This window comes from Apteryx mantelli, chromosome 2 (genome assembly GCF_036417845.1).
Source record: "Apteryx mantelli isolate bAptMan1 chromosome 2, bAptMan1.hap1, whole genome shotgun sequence".
NCBI classification, from domain to species: Eukaryota; Metazoa; Chordata; class Aves; order Apterygiformes; family Apterygidae; genus Apteryx; species Apteryx mantelli.
This window is the reverse complement of record NC_089979.1, coordinates 149410238-149431465: the sequence shown is the minus strand read 5'-3', so window position 1 is coordinate 149431465 and position 21228 is coordinate 149410238. Positions and strand designations below refer to the sequence as shown.

At 40.7% G+C, this 21228-nt stretch overlaps 1 protein-coding gene across 1 annotated transcript in view; it reads left to right on the top strand.

Moving 5' to 3' along the window:
• Window positions 1-461: 461 nt before the first annotated feature.
• The window catches only part of DNAJC1 (DnaJ heat shock protein family (Hsp40) member C1), a 112700-nt gene continuing 91933 nt past the window's right edge, over window positions 462-21228 (top strand). Inside the window, exon 1 of the mRNA XM_067291780.1 lies at window positions 462-630. Within this exon, the coding sequence (XP_067147881.1) occupies window positions 466-630 (165 nt within the window). The 5' untranslated portion in view covers window positions 462-465. The remainder of the gene's footprint in view (window positions 631-21228) is intronic.

The window sequence follows — 21228 nt, the reverse complement described above, 5'->3', positions numbered from 1 at the left end:
GCCCCGCAAGCGGCGCGGCGCGCGGAGGAAGAGGAGGCCGAGGAAGGGGGGTGGGGGAGAGGAGGGAGGAAGGACGAGGCAGGAAAGGGAGGGAGAAGGGCTGGCAGCCGGCTCGCCACAGGCGGCCGCGGGGAGGCCAGCGGAAGGGAGGGCAGGGCAGGGCAGGGCAGGGCAGGGCGAGCCCCTGCCCCTTTTCTCTTCCCCGCGCCCCCTCCGCCGCGCGGGCGCGCCGGGGTCGCCGCCGGTTGCCGGGGCAGTCGACGTCACAGACCGTGGCGGCGGCGATTGGTCCGGCGGAAAGCGCCTCCCCTCCCCGTGGCCTCGCCGGGAGGGGCCGGCGCGGCCGCCTGCCCTCAGTGCGGAGCCGTTGTTGGGGCGTGCGTGGCCTGAGCCGAGCCGGGCCGGGCCGAGGCAGGCCGGCCCCGGCCACGTCCTCGCCGCCGCCGCCGCCTGCCCGGCGGGGTCATGGGCCGCCCGCGGCCCGCGCCGCGCCGCCGCCTCCTGCCGCTGCTGGCGCTGCTGGCGCTGCTGGCGCCCTGCGCCCGCGCCTGGGACAGCGGCGACCTGGAGCTCTTCGACCTGGTGGAGGAGGTGCCGCAGAGCTTCTACGACTTCCTGGGGGTGCAGCAGGTGAGCGCGGCGCCAGCCCCGCCAGCCCCGCCGCGCACCCTCCTGCGGCCTGCCCCGCGCCCCCGCTCCCGGCCGCCGGCCTGCCCGCCGCAGCGGCCGCGTCCTCGCTGCCCACGGCCCGCTCGCCCCCCCTCCCGCGTCCCTGCGCGCTCCGCGGGCGCTGTCACCGCGCCCCCCCCCCCCCCCCCCCGGCACGTGCCGCTGCCGCGGCGGCCCGGGGCTGCGGCACGGCGTCTCGCCTCTACGCGCTGTTCCCGTTTTCAGCCGTTCTGGCCCCCACCTTAAATCTGCCCCAGATCTCCGCCAGAGGTACCCGTGGGTGTTCCCACTGCCTGTTGCTCTTCTGAATAGGTCTCCTTTTTCTCCAAACGTATGTGCAGCTGCCCACACGTAGCTCAGGCCTCTCCTTGCGCTGCCCGTACGCACCCTTGGCACCATGGTCGCTCCTCTTCCCCTCGCTCTGCGCAGCTGCTGGTCCCCTCTCTTCTTAACCTTGTGCATCACAGCTCCTGTTTCCTCTCATTCATGCCATGTGGTAATGGCTTTTCTATTGTTACATTTATTTACCTTCTGTCTGTCATGGTTACTGTTCATGGTCTTCACTGTGTTCGCTAAGCATCACTTAAGATTATTTTAAAACATTTATTATGCACCTTCAGTTAACATTGATGTTGCATGTGTAAGCTAGACAGAAACTCCTATTCAAAGCGTTTTTATCTTATGTTCCTTGTATATGCTTTAGACACTGTCTCTGGTCTCACCATCAGTTGGCATCTTCAACTTGCATCACTCTTTCCTTGTCCTGGACCCCACTGCTGGCCTTTCTCAATCTGCTAGATAGTCTGCTGTGTTATCATGCACGATCTCACTTGATGTTTCTTGATGCGCCTTAACAATCTTCCTTATTGTTTCTTTCTTCCAGCCAGTATTCCTCTCCCCTGGAATTAGATATAAATTATTTTAATCTATTTTATTTTATCCAGAGTCCCCAAAAGACATTTTGCTCTTTATTCCTCCTAGAACCTCTACATTCTGGTGGCTGATTCTGCTATTGGAATGGCCTCCCTCACAGCCTCAAGGTCTATTCTGATGTAGTTATTGTAATTTTTGAGACTAATAACTATGATTTCAGGTGTATGTCATTAGGGCAGTGTCTATGAGGAGAGAGGAAGCTGTCTTCAGTACATTAGGGTCCTGATGTGGTTATAAGATGATAGTTGGTGGATTCTGAGTTTGTCTTATCTCTTTCCTCCTTAAGCATCTGAAGTTGAAGTACCGTGGAGCATCATCACTATCATCATGCATACAACACAGCAAAAACTGCTACCCAAGGTTCAGTTTAATGGGCCTAAATATTTAGTCTTTAGTTCCTGAAAAGCAATTTTAGTGTTATTTATTATAGGGATATGAAATTTTGTTTTTGTTTCAATTGATGATGTTCAGAGCTGACATGCAACTTTGTGTTAGTATGTTCCACAATCCTTTTTTCCAGGGCTGAATCTGCAGCTTGCACAATAAGTTTAATGAAACATAATGTAGTTAATTTTAATTGGCAGGCATTCTGCTAGTTCTTATTTCTACCCAGGGTTTACAAGATACTAAAAAGTCTTTATGGAGAACTTGAATCACTTGTAATAAGCGAGCAGGGAGCAAGTTGGTGGAAAATGCAAGACAAATGAGAGGATGTTGTTAGATATAAGTACAGGTTAATCATTCATGATATCACTGCAGCCAAAACTTGAAGCTTAAACTACGTTAGATGCCTTATATGCATAAAAGAATACACCTGTGATTATGGTAATAGAGTAAAAAATGTTGAAGTTAAGTTCAACTCTGTGGCTTAGTGATCCAAATCAAATAGAAATTGGTGAGCATTGGAAGAAACATTATTGGTTTACAGGTTCTTTCATGTTGTATGTTTTGTTTCTACTGCTTGCTTCTCCAGCGCTGACCTGTACCAGATGCTTCAAACAAGATACTGAAGTAGGGTTCTTGCTTGCACTGACTCACTAGAGAGCTGCAGTGGTTTAAGTTACCATCTGAGAAAGGTCCTGCAACTGGGTCAAGAGATGGAAACATGTGCAAGTGTTAGCTGTTCTGTTTCTTACCTTGGATGTCTTAACATAAAGCTACCTTTTACCGTAATGCATTTCAATTTAACATAATTGCAGATGTGCTGTTTCCATATTTCTTCAGGTTTCCTACTTTTTTTTAAAGCTATATTTCAATGCAGCAGGCTGCTTTTTTTTATAGGTCACTGTTATTTTAATTGGAATGTCTTTAACTAGAATGCTATTTTTTTTTTTTTGTAGTTTTGGTGATATGGTTTTATTCCTTATGGTCAGATGCTTCTCTTGACATTTTACCATAAAAGGGACAGAAATTGTGTGACAATAATCTTTGCATCCATGCTTTTGGATTGTTTCATAATCTCTCATTTATCAAAGCTTGCTTTTTTTTTTTTATCATGTTTTGTCATACTTTTATATTCTTCTTGGTGTTCATCACTGCTTTATAGTGTGTCCTGATAACCCCTTATTCCTTTGTGTATTTCTGGGAAAGGAAGAGAGAAGTAGGATGTAACTTCTGCGTCCAAGACACAGATGCACAACCATGTTTGTTAACTGCAGTATGCAAGGTTGCCAGTTTTTTCTAAACATATCACCTTTTATTTTGGAAAATATAGGGAATGGCTCCAACCCTTCCTTAAGCTGTTAAAGTAGCTTAGGTTTTGATGAGAGAACTCTGGTACTAGCTTCTAGTTGAACCTCATGTGCAATGTCAGAAGCTGATGCTGACCTCAGCTGACAAGGTGTGGAAGGCATTGTGGGAGGTCCTGCAGCTCTCTTGCATGCTTTGATGGAGCCCCCGGCTGCTGGATTTTCCCCTAGAATTGGAGAAAGGTGATGATTTTCTATGCAAGTGTATACTCTCAGTCACTGGACTGAGAGTTTTGCTTTTTGTCCTTTGGAGGGCCTTGTGGAAGCCTCACGGTATTGTTAAGTAACTGCCATCCTGCGTTGGCAGAGTAGGAGGTTTAAAGCTGCTGTAGTGTTTTCCAGGATTGGTGACTGAGATGGAGAAAATGATTTTTGTTGTGAATGTGAAATGTCAGAGGAAGAGTAAGATTGTGACTGCCTTGGCTCTTAGAGTAATTGTCCTTAGGGCTTGACTTTGAGGTAAAGTTGGCTCAGAAACCTGCAAGTGTTATGGCCAAGTACCTAGACTGAGAACTCTCTGGTTATTATGCAAGGGCACAATCGGATTTGTTAATCCGTCAGATCCCATGGTAACGTAGGCTAATAGGAAGTGTTGCATTGTTACTTTTGTACTGTTACTATTCTGAGCAATTTGGGAATTGGACTACCTACTCGTATTTTTGGCTGCTCCTAAATTGTTGAAGTGATTAACTTAAATGGCTTGTTTAAAATATTATTGTTCTAAGAAGTTTGACTTAGTAAGATGGGGAAATAACCTTTTGCTTGAGAAAAGACTATGCTTTCATGCTCGCCAAATGGTTACCGATGTTCTGTCCAAATGAAGAAAATAGAATCATAAACTCTTGACAGATCAAATATAACAATCACTTCAGTATAGCCAGTTTCAAACTGACAAAAGGATCAGGATCAAGTAGTATTCATCTTAAAACTCAGATTAAATAGCTTAATTAAGAGGCTGTGCAGACTCAGTAATAAAACTACCTTGTTACCTGAAAATGAGAGCATGGCAAATGTGATGTCAACTTTTTGGAAAGATTCCAGGAAGATCTGGGGAACTATAAGCTTGTATGGCTGACGTATGAACTGATCAAGTTAATTATGTTGTGTGTTACATCTTTTACTAGCTGATACCTGCTTAGCAAATATGATATGCTCTGGATGAATCAACTTGGCATCTGTAGAACCTGTGGAACTCCTTGCCAAAATATGTTCTTCACTGTAACAACATATATGGTGTCAAGGGAACTATCTGCTGCTCTACTATTTTTGGCTTGCAGTAAGGAAGGCACAACAGGCCTCTAAATGTCTTTTGAAACTTTATGTAAGATAGTTCTAGAATGCAAGATCAATAGATCAATAAATTTTGAGGGAAAAATTGTTTGCTTGTGTTATCAACACTCTGCAGTGCGCTGAGTAAACAAAGATGTGTTAAAATGCACAAGCTTTGTTGCTAATGCTGGCCATCACAGAATCACTGAGGTTGGAAGGGACCTCTGGAGATCATCCAGTCCAACCCCCCTGCTCAGCAGGGTCACCTAGAGCACATTGCACAGGATTGCATCCAGGCGGCTTTTGAATATCTCCAGAGAAGGAGACTCCACCACCTCTCTGGGCAACCTGTTCCAGTGCTCTGTCACCCTCACAGTGAAAAAGTTTTTCCTCATGTTCAGATGGAAGTGTCTGTGTTTCAGTTTGTGCCCATTTCCTCGCGTCCTGTCACTCGGCACCACTGAAAAGAGTCTGGTCCCATCCTCTCGACACCCTCCCTTCACATACTTGTACACATTGATAAGATCCCCTCTCAGCCTTCTCTTCTCCAGGCTAAACAGGCCCAGCTCTCTCAGCCTTTCCTCATAAGAGAGATGCTCCAGTCCCCTAATCATCTTTGTGGCCCTTCGCTGGACTTGCTCCAGTAGTGCCACATCCCTCTTGTACTGGGGAGCCCAGAACTGGACGCAGTACTCCAGATGGGGCCTCACCAGGGCTGAGTAGAGGGGGAGAATCACCTCCCTCGACCTGCTGGCAACACTCTTCCTGATGCACCCCAGGATACCATTGGCCTTCTTGGCCACAAGGGCACATTGCTGCCTCATGCTTAACTTGGTGTCCACCAGCACTCCCAGGTCCTTCTCCGCAGAGCTGCTTTCCAGCAGGTCAACCCCCAACCTGTACTGGTGGCTGGGGTTATTCCTCCCCAGGTGCAGGACCCTGCACTTGCCTTTGTTGAACTTCATGAGGTTCCTCTCCGCCCACCTCTCCAGCCTGTCCAGCTCTCTCTGAATGGCAGCACAGCCCCCTGGTGTATCGGCCACTCCTCCCAGTTTTGTATCGTCAGCAAACTTGCTGAGGGTGCACTCTGTCCCTTCATCCAGGTCATTGATGAAGAAGTTGAACAAGACTGGACCCAGTACTGACCCCTGGGGGACACCGCTAGCTACAGGCCTCCAACTAGACTCTGTGCCACTGATCACAACTCTCTGAGCTCTGCCATTAGAGCAGTATGTTATATATCAGTTAGGACCAAGGAATTTCTGAATGATCTTTTTTGATTCCTGCTGATAATTGGATGAGGAAACAGGTCTGTATTGAAAATTCTGCTAAGTCTATGCAGTGCATGAAAGCAAAAGTTTTGCTGCACAGTTTTTGAAACTTTGAAAGATACTACAAGCACCCTTTGAGGCAGTAGAAGAGTCCCTGGGACCTCAAATTCCTGAGGGAATATTAACACTTGGATGGGGCTTGCTAGCCAACATTGTGACTAGATATATAACTTTCTGAACATGTTGAGGGAGACGTTTTCTTCAGGATCAAGTTATACCTTCCTTGTGACATACCAGATTTATTTTAAACCAGGCTCAAATGTACTCATGTGTTTTTACTTCTCATTAAGAATTGAAAACGATCTTTCATAAGATGTCAGTGGCACTCATTAAATGTCTGGAAGCTCAAACAACTAAACTGCAACAATGACTTTTTACTGAAGACAAAGCGAAGTACCTTCTTTATATGGGTTTCTCTTGGAGAAATGACTTACATACTTGTGTGATGCTCTTGTGGCCGTATAATCTGCTGTGCTGTATTCTTTCAGAAATAGGAGTTGCGTTAAAAACCTGTGTTTTAAAAGAAGTTTTTCCTCAGATTTCTAGAGACCAACTTCTGTATATCGGTCAAGGTAACAATTTGCACTTAGCCCCTTTGGATTAATATATCCAGTTCCAGGATTGTCAGAATATTTCATCCATGTCATTGCTAGACAATGGCTTTGCTAAATAATGTTGTAATGTGACAAAGTCACAACCGTGCATTCAGAATCTGATTTTTAGTCCTACAGCCTGTGAGATGCTAGTATGTTAGCAACTTCAAGAAAGTTCAAGATGTGAAAACTAAGGAGCCTGATTTCTTTGGTTATGAGAAGCTGCAACCCCTCTAGTTGAGTTGGAGGTTTTGGGCTAATAAGCACCTGAAACAGAGAAGCCATGTCTTCATTAGCAAGTAATACAGACTGACAGGGGTGCATCTCTAGAATGCAACACCTGATGCTGAGGAATTGATGCCCATACCGTATGCATTGCAGGGAATTTTTTTATGTTGGACTAATTCCAGTGTGGTTCCATGGCCCCTTTGTGTTGAAGTGCACTAGCTGTGTTCTTAGAATACATTTTACAGTTTATTTCCATCCAAAATGAATCCAGTTCATCCACTCGAGGACCACTTTATGATGTGCAGTCAGTAGGAACAATAAGGAGGTTTGTTTTACATGTGCATTCCTGAACTGCGCTAAAAAACTGAGGTAGATGCACCTATAAGACTATGGCTTATGGTAAATGGCTTATGCTGAATTTTACCTCTTGACGTTACCCTATGAGGACCTTATCAGAGATGAGCCCTGCAGCAAAGTGCGTGGCTGTTTCACTGTTACCAGACATTACGGGAGATTTAAGAAAATCCTCTATAATAAGTTCTTGAATAGTCTGTTTTATGCAAGTGTGGTGACTGATTTCTCACTGAGCTGCAGTAGTCCCATCACTGCAGTTCTACAGTTGTGGATTCATAGGTTATGAAAATAGAAGCTCTTGAACATAAATTTGGTAATCTGTGTTTCAGAAAGAATGGCTATTCCTGAAGCCATCAAAATGTTACGTAATCTGGCGCTGCAATACTTCTGCTTTTGACTGGATCACTGTCCAGAAAAGAAATCCAGAAAAAGGAGAATATTCTTGCTATAGAGCTTTTGGAGTCTTTGAGTACACTGAGTGGTCCCCTCAAGTGGGAAGAGGCAAGTGAAGGTGAGCCTTACCTATTCAAGGAATCCTCTTCAGGAAAAACAGCCTACCTATACCCAAATAGGTCGTCTGTCTCCCCTGGCAGACAAGACACACATAAGCACAATGAGGGAGGGAAATAAGGAGGGATAGCCAAGAAATTCAGTGGGCTAAAATGGGCAGCGGTCTCTTTTTGTTCTAGGTGTCAAGCTGGATCACGCTCCAAAGACTCAGTTTGCTCTTTTGACACTTAAGGCTGTTCCTTCCCTGTTGCTTTTTAAGGGTAACATGTGGGTGCAGTGTTACTAAAACTATGGAGTATGCATCATCTGCAAATGTTTTGAGAAAATGTGGGTTGATGATACTGGCTCAGTCTTCCAAGCTTTGGAAATATTTGGTCTTATAGCGAGATAGAGCTTCACACTTAAGCAATCATAGTATCATTTTTTCAGATGACTGTGTCAAAACTATATGCTTCAGATTGTTTTTTTTACTTTGTTTTGTAAGATGATTTTATCTTTGCGTGACGAATAGGTTATCCACTGTGACCTTTGAAGGTCTTGTGCTACGAAGTGACCTGGAGCCACGTAAAGCTCAATGTCTCAAAAACACTTACCTTTGAGGAATCAAAGTTATTGGACCAGCAATGAAATATGATATCTAATGGTATAAATTCTTGATTTAGATTCCTCTTTCAATACTGTCTTCTACTTCTTGTTCAAAATACATATTAAGCAGGCCTAGTAGTTTTGGAAGGCATCAGAGTTTAATGCACCATTACTCACAGCATCACAGAGTTCTCTATCTGAAAAATGAAATATGTTTCAGCAACTTCCTTGCTCAAAACTGTCAAAATAATTATCTTCTGTAACACACAACTAGGTTATAATAATAGCAGACTGTATTTGGACAGTGAGGGATCTTAGGAAATGCACAGCTTTAGGAGATTGCTTTGAATGATGGATGAGGGGAGGGGTTCTTCAAAATCTGTTTTTTGACTTGAAGAATTGGCTCCTGTTAAAGCAATTACAGCCAAAAAAATCAATATACTCTCAACTTCTAGGCAATAATAGACACTATTGCAGTAGTCCAAACAAAAATAGAATTAAAAATCCAAACAAAGTTACATTACTAGTGTCTTTGGCTGTAATGTGTTCTACAATTTTATCAGTTTATTCCATAAAAGTAATCGCATGTTTTTTGCAGTAAGTAATTGAAACATAATGCAGCCTCCCTTCATGCTTCTAAGCTTCATATTTGAGTCTGTTACTTATAAACAGAAAAATTGTACGTAGAAGTGAGATTTTCAGCAGTTCTAGAAAATCTGCTGTTTATCAAAACCTAAATTATTCCAATTGTGTGAAGTCATTGCTGAGAGAATTCACTTGAAATGTGTAGAACAAAGTTGTTCTGAACTGCAGACTCTAGTTTAATTGCTCAGAAGAGTGGCCATAGAGAACCAGTTATGATAACTCTGAGTAGATTTGTGACTGAGGACGGTGCAAAATATGGGTTTTCTTGTGTTTTTTTAACAATGCTTAACTCTCAGATAATCTGCTGATATTATATGTATTGTATTATATAAGTGCCAGGTATGCATAATGTTTCCTTATGCATTTGTTCATAATTGACTATCTTTAAAAATGCTTGAGACATCTAGATTTATAAAATTTGTATTTTCCATTAAATTAGATTTTTTTGGGGAGGGGGGGTATGGTTTTGTACGAACTTTCTGCTTGGAAGTTGTCCAAGGAAGAAATCTGTTTCTTTTTGTTTTGACTGTTGTTGCCTCCTTTCTTAAAAATACAAAAGTGTTTCAGAATCTATCCATTAGGAGTAGTTTTAGAGACACTTACCTTTGATGTTCCCTGGCAATTCATTTGTAATACTTTTCTGCTTTTTTTTTTTCAGATTATGTTTTTCTCCTTTCTTGCTCTGTAGAAGGACATATACCAACAGGAAACTGCTATGGTTGGGAACCCAAGGGAACTAACAATATGCAGTGTGCTCTTAAAGGGATAAGAATTACTGTGTGGGTTTTTTTGTTGTTGTTGGTTTTTTTCTTTCTTCAGCAGCAGTAATGCTTCAGCTGTTCTCCTTCTTTTCGTATACTTTCCACTTCCCTAATTCTTTAAGGATGCATCCATAGTAACTTGATCTTCAAATTGCAGAAATACAAAATGGGCTATTCTTTTCTTCCTAGAGGTTTGACTTGTAATTCTCTGGAGGGAGTGACCAGCCTCTTGGTGAGGAACGATAACATATGTTGATGGCCTCTGCTGCTCTTTGCTTCTTAAAAACAGCTCTCTGTCTTGTTGCTTGTGCTTGTTTTGGATTAATTTCCTTTGCTGAACTTTTCATATATGTGCCTACATTAGGAATCTAAAACAGCCCTAATTAATAATTCGGGCTGAGTTACAGTTTTGGAAATGACTTCCCAAAGGGCTTTCTGCTACTTGACTACTGCGGATGATAGTAATCATGCTTATGTGTCTAAAATTGTGTGATGAAAAATCTTAAAGCCAGCTTTTATTTCAATCTGTTGAACAAAGAACTTTTTATACTCTGTATAGACACACTCTAGAATGAAGATTAACACAGTTTTCTCATGAAATCTAGAAAGAAGTACAGCTTTAAGAGAAGTATTTGGAGGTATTTGTGATGCTGTTTTAACTTTAAGGTGAAGTATTTCTTGGCAGAGGGTTTTTGTTTGTTTGTTGTTTTTAAGCATTTATTCCTTAGAAGAAATGGTCCTTACTCCTTACTGGCTCTGCTGCAAAGAGCCTGTGGTGGTGTTGCACCACTGAACCAGTAAGGAACAAGAGTATAAGCAACCACTACATAACAAAGACTTTTCTTCTATGAGAATAGTTCTGAAATTAAAGTGAATAAAAGGAGGAAAATCATATATATCTGAAATCATGTTTTTAGTGTTCCACAACATCTCAGTGGGCTTTCTAAGAAATTAATGTCATTTGAAAAAATTGCAGTTTTTCCTTAGATTTGCTTGTTGCACTCTTCTCCCTTTTGCATAGCAGTATGCCCTGTCCTTTAAAAGTTTGCTTCTCTCAATTTTGGGTTGCTAAACAGTACTATTTTTTTTTTTTTGAAGCTTCAAATTTTGTTTTGTTTTGTTTTTTCCTAAATCAAATTGTAGGGTTTTCTGTTTTTTGTTTATCAACAGTGTTTGGATGTTGCTAGCTACCTGTAAAGAGTGGTATGTAAACAAGGTTATGTCTGCAGTGTATGTTGTACATACAGTATATGTTAGTTATGTAAACAATAATTCAGTTTAAATATAGCACTTTAAAGCAGGATTATAACCCTACTAACAGAGCTTGTAACAGGCTGTTATATCATCGGGCTCTGATCTGACAAACTGCTTAAGTACAAATTTCTTTAATGACTTGGATCAGACCTTATGTCCTGTACTTCTTGATGTCCAGCAAATGAACAGTGGAATGAAAACAGTAGAAAATTCAGAGTCACTCCATCTTCTCTGCTAGATCCAAAGTTTCTCCTTTTCGTGTTGATCTAGAAAACTTCTGGAGAAAACCAGAAGATGCAAAGGAGCTTTCGAAACAAAGTTGCTCTCCAATCTTACTCTGAATAAAGAGAGAAGGAAGAAATATAATCTTGTTTTTATATATAGGCTGTTATTCTGAAATAGTGCTTTCCCAACTAACAAAGTGCTTTTGCTTGTTGAAGGAAACAAATGACCAAAAAAAGCAAATGAGAAAGTTGTGAAGTGGACTTACTGCACTGATCTGGGATGAATAGGTTCTCATTTAAGGGGCAATAGTTGTTGTTACCTGCTGCTGACATACACTGTGAATGATTCTGAAGCCTGATTGATCGATGTTTTATTGAATTTCCAACTGATTTAGAGCAGCTTTTATAGTTAATAATCACCATTTCATAGTGAGCAATGCCAGAATCAGCAGTACCTTTTTGGTACTACAAGATAACACAACAACATTCAAACAAAACTCTGAATTCACTGGTTGGGCTGTACCTACTGAGAACAGCATTTTAACAGCTGAACTACAGGTTGAAGATGTCAGCCAGTCAGTTGTCAGTTTTCTTTAGCAAATGATAATGGCAAAAGAACAACAACCTTCTTTTTTATGAAGTTATGTGCTGTATTTAAAAATAAAGTACAACTGACTTGCATTCCTGTTCAGTTACATAATACAGAGTATCCATGCTGGAGCACACCAGTAGTCCATTTAGTGAATAACTCTGTCTGGTCTTTGTGTTATCTGCTTGAGCAATAGCGGATGCTTAAACAGAAGGCTGTGTTAATTTTGCAAACAAAATACACTCCTCTAATGGACAGATAGAGACTAACCTATCAATGAGTTACTGATTTGCTACTTTCCTGAATCACGATTTTATGCCTTTTACACAGTTGCATTTAAATCATGCACACTTGCACATTAGTGAGGTGTAGACACCTTAATGGTGTCTTCTGGTGAAGGTGCAGGTTCTGGTTAGTGAACTTAGATATACTGACGATTGGCTTTGTGGTTCTGAAGGATGAAGTAGTTAGCTCACAGATTTCCAGGGGCCTCTGATTCGTCAGTTGAAAATCACTATCTCCATGTAATCAGATATTCTTTTGATCACTGGAGATACCTTTTTCCTTTTTAAATTCTGTAATCTTTTCCTCAGTGGTGTCATGCAGTGTGACTTCCAAAGAGGATTTATTTCTTGGAGAAACATGTGTTTATTAATAAATAGTATTTTTTTTTCTTATCCTATTTGTAATCCAGAACAGTAACTGATTTTTTTAAAACACATCTTTATCTTATCTTGGTTTATTTCACAAGTTTAATAATAGTCTAGTATTTCATCTCCAGCAGTGGATCCTCGTGATTGTGGGGGCCTGTTTTCTCAGTCTCCAGGTAGGGCACCCCTGGGTGCCATCCACAAGCCTCTTGGATGCCTTCAAGGTGCGCTGGATGCTATCAGTGTACGCTGCTCTAGGTTCCCCTCTTGGCTTCCTATTTATACATCTGACTCTCACACTCCTTTCTTAAATAAAAATAATAAATGCAGGGGCAATAGAAGGTGCTAGATGGGGAGAGCATGTGAACCCCAGTGTGTTTTGTGGTTCACTCCCCCCTGTACTCCCTCATCTGCCGCAGTTGTTTGATCAGCGATGTTAGCAGGTGCAATCCTCATGGTGCCTTTTGATCGGCTGCCGCTCCACAGTGGCTTCAGAGAGCTGCCAGCAGTAAGTCCAAGATCCCGTCATGGTTTATAACTGCCAATTCCAAGTTCAGCATTGCGTAGGCATGGCTTAGTTTATTTTTCCCTAAGTCTGTCACCTTACATCTACCTCCATTAAAGGTCATTTGTCATAGTTCTGCCAGATCACTCAGTCTGGGAGTTTCTTCTGGCATTCCCGTACCAGCGCCTGATATCTGAGTACCAAAAAAGTGGCATCACTTGCACACTTGGAGCTTGCACTGTATGGTCCCCTTTTTGGTTGCCACTGAAAGCACTGAATAAGCCAGTCCCAGCACCAATCCCCCCATCAGGGAACCTTTCTGCTGCCCTTTCTCTGTCCTGAAAAGAGACCATTAAACCTTGCTTAGTTTCTTTAATAACCTTTGCTGTGGAACCTTGTCAGAAGCTTTTTCAAAATTGGAATATACTGTGCCTACTGGACCCCCTTTCTGCATATCCTTACAGCTGCACTTGCAGGACCCCAGTGGGTTAGTGCAGCAGGGCTTCTCTTTGCAGAAGCTGTGCTGCCTCTTTCGCAACAGACCATGTTTATCTCTGTCCTTAGTGACTTTATTTAATAGACTCTACTGCCTTTACCAAGGATGGGTGTTAGACTTGCTCATCTGTAATTCTCAGAATACCTTCTAAAGCCTTTTTTTGTGGTTGGAGTTGCACTGGCAGCTTGCTGGCTCTTTGGCAGCATGGCAGTTTGCAAGTCTGGGTCACCTCCCTTGGCCCCCAGTTCTGCAACTTTGCATGTAAATTCCTTCAGAAGGCTCTGGTGAAAGCCATCTGGTCCTGGAGATGTCTAAACATCCATCTTACCTGTTTGGTGTAATACCTCTGTATATTTATTTTGGGCTGAGTTAGCTCCTCTGGCCTGTCAGCTGCAAAGAATGCATTGGTGTGGGAATCTCTACAATGTATCCAACAGGAAAGACTCATACAATTTAGCTGTAGCCTATTCCTGAATGAAACTTTTACACTTTTGTCATCAAGCAATCTCTAGCTAGCATCCTGCTTTTGATTATATTTACAAAATAAAGTAGTTTTGAAAAGGCAAATAAATTGCCATTTTAGTTTGCTCTGACAAGTAAAGAAGTCTGTATTTAAAAAATAAGAAAGAAATAGTCTACAATTTTTTTTTTTTTTTAGCTACATGTTCCACAAATTCTACTGGAACTGGTGCATAATCCACCAAATTGTCATTATAGTCATTGATCATTTGAAGAAAGAATAGCTGCTGTTATGCAATTTTCCTGTTATACCGATATTCACATATGATTAAACACATTTTCTTAAGAGCTCAGGCCTTAAACTGAGATATTCTGAAGGAATTTAAGACCAAGCTGTCCACTTCTCGTAACTTTGTTTCATTTAGTAACTAGCATTAACTCTGTAACACCTTACTCTGACAATAGTTCTCTTTTCAGAAGGTAAAATGGAGGCTTAGGTCTGTATTATTACTTGAGTTAAGATTTATGCAAAAGTCAAACTTTTTCCTTTTGATTAATCCTTTGATCAATATCTTTATACCCTAATAATTCTGTAGATTTATTAATTCCACAGAAAGCTTCTTGTTGTGATGTACATAAGTTATTTTGGAATTAGTGAAATTACTTATTTTGGTATAGTTCTTACTTTTGATGTTGCCACTTACTAGCTATTAGTTTGCTCATTCCTACCAGATTAAGTAAGATTTTTTTTTCCAGTTGTATAAATCATTGCAAAAACTTCACTTTTTACATTTTTGGCTAAGCTTTTTATTTTGATACTAGCATTGAACTGTTGAGAAAGATGTGCCAGAATTTTATGATGATATGCCATCACTTCTAGAAGTTTTAAAAATAGAAACTTGCAAAATAAACCTTACAGTAGATAATTTGTGTGAACTGCAGGAACTTTAAGTGACCATATTTAAGCTGAGAGTTCTACAGAATCAAATATATTTCAATGTTTTAGCACAGTTCTACTACCCGAAGAAATGAAACCCTGCAGCTAATCCTGCCCTTTGCTTCCATGCTGTGCACCTTAGCTAATGACAAGAGATGTGACTGGAGTAGATCTGGCTCTTTGCTAACATCTGCATTGCTGAAATGATGCACTGAGAGACCAAGTTTGAGAACCTAAACAAGTAGAAACTACCAAAAAGTATGTTGTGATGAAAGACTAAATCAGACTGCATTTTCCTGGAAGTCTACATTTGCAGATACTAGGTGCGGGGAGCAGAGGATTTTCCTGTGTAGGCTCCAATTTGTCATTGTAGCGTAAAAGTAAATTGCAATATATAGATGTAATTAAACATTATTAGTGTTGCAGCTGTTTTTTATCACACTTGTCTTAGCTTTATCTTGATTTTGGGGTAAAAACACAGTGTTTAGTTTTGTCAATATCTTGTGAATCTGAGGATACTGTGTTTAAATTCAGAGTGTTTAGACAGTGTTACAATCTCCTTCTAAAGAAGGAGCAGAGTTAGAGAGAAATGCACTTGAAGTAAAAATCTTACCTTAGTAACAGAGAACTTTAATCCTGATATTGCGTGGGCTGTTTTAAACCGTGATTTTATAAAGATTTCAGCCCAAGAACATCTGTTTGTATTCACTTCAGTAGTATTTGAAGTCTAGAAAATAAGCTGGGGCATTATTTGTTTTGAAAAATGCCTTTGCACAGATTGCCATTTTGCATTACAGAATGTCGACTTCTCTTGCAAATGTATTTGTAAACGTAAGCACTGTTTAACATTGAACACTGATGTCCTTGTTTTCTGTCTAGAAATTAATTTCATCTGTCTTCTGTGTGTTTGCTTTCCTCAAGGTTCAGGTTTTTAGCAAAAAAGGTGGTTCTTTTTTCTTAAAGAAAACTTGACTACTATTCTAAAAACTGTTTACAGGATCAAGGTGTCTTCTTGATTTCTGGTGCAAAGAAAGCAGAAGGCTGTAAAACTTCAGTGTCTTCACTTCTGGAATATGTAGAATGCATTCCTGTAGCTTCTGTACTTTTTTCTAGCAGATTAACTCCAAGACACTGTCACTAAGTTAACAGTATCCCATCATTATCAGGGTATTGGTTGTCCTGTCTGCTGTCATGATGTATAAGGGTCTCACATGACAGTTGCTTAGACATGATCAGATTGATACTATGGCTGGAAAGACAGTACTGTGCTAGGTTGGCTTCTGAAATTGATTTCTCAGTTAAGACAGAATTGTATCTTGATCAGATATTCAATATTTTGTAGTCCAGTTAGGAAAAATACACTGAGTATTTCCAATTCCAGCTCCAAGAGCAGAACTTGCTATTAACGTTGAAAAAAAACCCAAAAAAACCCACCTCACCTTGTACAAGGATTGCTTGTAGAGTCCCAGGCTGTTTGGCTGCAAGCCTGAAAGAAATAAATATATTACAGTCCTTTCTGCTCTTCTTCTGAGTACCAGATTCAAAGGACATTTTAATAATATAATTATTTTGGTCATTTCTGAGGGGTAGCTTGCTCAAACAGAGATGCCTTTTGGACTCTCCACTTTAAAAAAAAAAAAAAACAGCGCCTTCCCCCCAAAAAACAGCAAAAAAGAACCCACAAAAAAAATGCAACCTTCCTAGAAAAAACAAAACCAAAAAAAAATCCATTAATGGATTTAGGCATGAAGATTGGAGTATATAAGGAGATGGAATCTGGCATAAGTTGACAGAGCTGGAAAATAATAATGATTAAACTCTCATGGCAAAAGCTTGGCCTTTTGTCCACCTACATTATGAAACCAGTGTCCCATATAAAGATGAGATGGTGTGAGTCCTGAAGTGGTGGTCATAAGAAGGCAGAGTCCTTGAAGGACGTTGCTAACAGTGAAACACAGAATGTTGTGAAATGTGGGAATTCAGCTGATTTTTTTTTTTTAATTTTTTGCCTGTGTCTTTGCATGACTAAATTAATATACAAGTTGTTAATTTGTGTGCAGAAAAATGCGAGGCTGGGATAAAAGTGTTTGAGATAATTATTCAGTCTTAGGTGCTATTCTGCCTCCTAGTCAAATAACTGCTTGTGCTCTGGGGCCCATTGAATGTCAGTAATAACATAGATTCATCTATTGGCAGCAGGTGCCATGAAAGTAGGCCTTCTACTTCAGAGATGTTTTGTCTTTATAGTGACTCGATTAAGGACACATATCATTACGAGAAGTGAAAAAATACTCTAGATGAGTTACTAGTGTAAAATTTATCACTTAGTGAGGTGTGATACAGTGGGGGATAGCACTTTGCTCAGTCTTAACGCTGGCGAGCGGAAAGCAGGGGAGCCCAGCAGAGCAGTGTGCCCGGCAAGCGTGTGTTGCTTCGGGGCTGTCCTTCACGGCCACCTTTGCTGATTGCCTAACAAACTCGAGCTCTTCTGAGCTACAGTTTGAAGGTAAGTATTGAGTAAGTGATCTTTGTAAGAATCAGTGCATGTGCTCTGGTATAAGTGCTCAAAAACTTGTGTTTGATTTTAAGCATACGTAATTTAGAAAACATACTGGAGTTGCTAATATAGACCAAGGAAAAAAGTTGATCTTTGAAAGAATCATTGCTGATCTTTTGATGGCACTTTGCATTACGTCTTGCTTACCAGGCTTTTTACCTTTGATTCCTCTGTAAGTTGGATTTTGGTGGTTTTGTTTTGGAAAACTACGGAAGCTTTCCCCCTTTTCTGGCAACCCAGTCCAGAGAGTGTTTCAGATGAGCTGATCTTTAATTTTGAAGCCAGAGCTCTCCCTCTAGAGTCTGAGGGATCGTCCCTTCGTGATACAGGATGGCAAAGCAGTGTTTCCTTCCAGCTACTATTAGAAAAAACACAGGCGGCCCCAAAAGGAAGCAGATGCTTGCCCTAGGCTTCCAGAAGGTTCTGTTTCTCTTGCTCTTGGTTACTTCCTTCACCCAGAAGAGATCCAAAACAAATCCTCAAAATGAGCAACCTGTTCTTTTTTTTTTTTTCCCTCCCTCTCTTCAGTCACTTGATTCTTCTCTAGACATCTATAGCAGATCCATTTAGACCTGCCCACCAGGGCTTCATTTTCTAGATCAGTCTAATACTTGGCAACAGATTTATGGTCCTCACTAGCCATTACCTAACTGGGCATCATGGATTTTTTTTTTTTTGCCTTTTTCCCCAAACTAAATCTCTCTGTCTTCACACTGTCAGTCCCAGAATACTGATGCAGGTTGAGACGGTTACCTAAATAGCTTCTTGTTCTTTGCTGTGCCTCACGCTTTATTTTTCATCAAGACGGCATGGTTGGTGGGAGTCAACTGGGCATTTTTCTTTAACAATGGCAGCAGATGAAGTCCCTGGTGGCCGCAGCTGAGAGCTGCTGAGCCAGCTGCGGCACTCAAGTGTTGTCAAGGCTTTGTAACTACATCTTCAGGACCTTCTGCATCGCCGTTTGCCGGAATTGTCCATGCGGCCGCTGGAGCTAATAATTATTCTCTCTTCTTCAATGACATTTTCCATGGCTTATGTACCATTTTTTTTTCTTATTCTAACTTTGAGGCTGAAAAAGTGAATGGTCTGGCAGTTCTGTGTCCTGCTTGAGTGTATTCTGTACTTTGCCTTCTCGTTCCCCTTTTTCTTTCTTTCGTGCTTTCATTAAGAACTATACTTTCCAGTCAGAGATATCTGTAATTTGCAAAGCATCCTTTCTCTGATAACTTTTTCATATCAGTGTATTGGATGCCTCCCTTAAAGTGCTATAGTCAGCTTGAACTACATAAAGTTATGTTCAGGAAGAAAAACTATGGATTTTTTTTTTTTTTAATTTCCAATGTATTCTACTTCTGTTTGTCACTTTTAATCTGGGAGGTCATCTTTTCTCTTTATTGTGCGGTTTGTTTGTTTGTTTTTAAAAGTATTCCTACTGCCATCAAATTTTACTGTGGTTTTCACTGCTTGTCATAAATTCAGCTATTTCTTTCAGCTCAGTAGCTAAAGCGGCTCCTGGTTAACTTACATCTTAATTACTTTAGGAACAGGCTCTTTGTCTAATCCCTATGCTTTCTGTAACTAAAATGACTGTCTAAAATTGTTTTTGGCTTTTCAATTGGACCTCAAGACTGAATTGCCAAGCAGCTGGGAGTTAGTGCTTCATCCTGCTTAAAGCTGCATTCAGCTTTAGGCTGCATGTTATAGTTCATCTCTATATTCCCTTATTCTTTTATTTTCTTGCTCTTTTTTTAATCCTCATACACTTTTACATTATTTGTCTTTTCTTCTTTGCTTGTAGACAGATTTCTAGCTCTTGTCCATCAGGTTTTTGGTCTCTTCTTCCTCATGTCATTTCTGAAGAACCATTTTAAATTCTTCATGTCAGTGTCAATCCTATTCTTCCTTTCCCAATGTTGCAGAAGAATTGTCCTAGCTTTCATAGCATATACTTCTATTATCTGCGGTTTTCTCCAGTCATTCTTGAACAAATATTTGATATGGTCTCAATTGCAGCAGTCAAGTGTTATACAAATGATTATAGTTAAGTGTTATACAAATGAGTATTTTGAAGTAGTAGTAGTAATGAGTATTTTGAAGTATTTTTCTGGAGTCTCCTTCTCTGGAGATATTCAAAATGCGCCTGGATGCAATCCTGTGCAGTGTGCTCTAGGTGACCCTGCTTGAGCAGGGGGGTTGGACTAGATGATCTCCAGAGGTCCCTTCCAACCTCAGTGATTCTGTGATTCTGTGATTCTGTGAAGCAGAATTTCTTGCAACCGTGTTTGAAAATTGCTGATCTCGAATGTAAGTGTCTTTAGACATGTAGTCTGGGTTCCCAGGCCAAGCAAACACAAAAGTCAGATCTTTTAGACAGACCTTTTCCAGCTGGATGATTTGGCTTTCTGGAGGTTTGCTTTCCTAGTGGAAAAATTGTAACAGACTACTTTGCATCAGCCTCCTTTTCAGCAGAGAGAGCACTTCTCTCTGTTAATGTAGGTGAGTGGCCACCCAGGACTTGCTCCGTACAGATTTAATGTGTGGACTGGTAGGCACAGGATTTGATAGAAATAGCTATGATTTCTTCTTTCCCTACTAATGAAGTATTGATAAGGCATAGCATATCTCTGGTAGAGAGAATATTATTTCTTCTGTTCTTTTCAATCCAATAATTATTCATTTTTCCTTTCAAAAATTTCTGCAACAGAAATTGAATTCTGAAGCTCCATTGTGTATGCTAGTCACTAGGCTGTCTAACAGGACAACACCAAGGAGTCTTATACTTTATCTTTTGTCATGGACAGAATACCCAATTGCAATAACTGTTGACGAGGAAGTAGAGTGAAATAAGGTTGTGTGTATGGAATGGCAGGTACATAGCAGTTCATGTAGTTTTCACTGTATGTTTACTATAAAGTTTATTTTAGAGCTATTCTAAGCCATGGTAAAAACCTTGGGGAATTTCTGTAATTTACAGCATGGTATGTAGGAGTGATAGGGGACTGTAGGAGTAGTTATATCTAAGTCTCTCAAGTGGTTGAAACTGAAGTAAATCAAGGTCTTTCAGCCTGGCTCCATTCTACTGTTACTTCATTAGTCTTTTACCCTTCCTATTTGATCTAGACAAATCCCCCCTGGTTTTTGGCATGTTCAGTATTTGTTTCCCCACAGGCCAGTTTTGGTTGTAGTGCATTAAGGCTTCTCCTGACATAGCAAATGTCCCCAGCTGATTACAGCTGGAGAGCACAAAGGCAGAGACTGACACAGCTACATACTTGCAGCATTAGACACTGCCGAAGAGATGTGCTGCTGCTTTGCCCTTTTTTTTGAGATAATAGGCAACACTAAGTCCAAGGAGATGTTTATGGTGTTCCTTCTAATTACGTTATGGTATTTCTTCTAACTGCTGAATCCAATATTGCTCAAGTGGAAAGTATTGCATATATTATCACTTAAAAATTCTTTCTCTAGTGATGCATGTGTGTTCGAAATACAATGTTGAGGGAATATGAATGTAGATATTTATTCTGTGCAATATGAAGTAAAAATGAAACTAACAAAAAAGAGATTTTGGAAGCATTGCTGAATTTATTGTGCGAGGCTTCTGAGTGTTGTAGGGTAGGTACCAGAACTTCAGTTACAAGAACCACAAAGATTTTCAGTATTCTGCATGTATAGTTGTCTCTCTGCTATACTGATCATTTAATCTGATTATTGAGTCTTTACATTTTTAAGTTCAGTTTTGGTTTCTTACCACTTGATGGCAGTGAAGGAGCTAGTGTTGCCAGGCAAAGGTTCAGGGCAAAAACCCATTATGAATAACAAAAGAGGAGGTACAAAGGAAGCCTCTGACATTTAATATTGTTCACATTTCTAGATGATATTACATATACCACAAATGACAGTAGAGGAAGAAAAGCCTCTAGATGGAGCT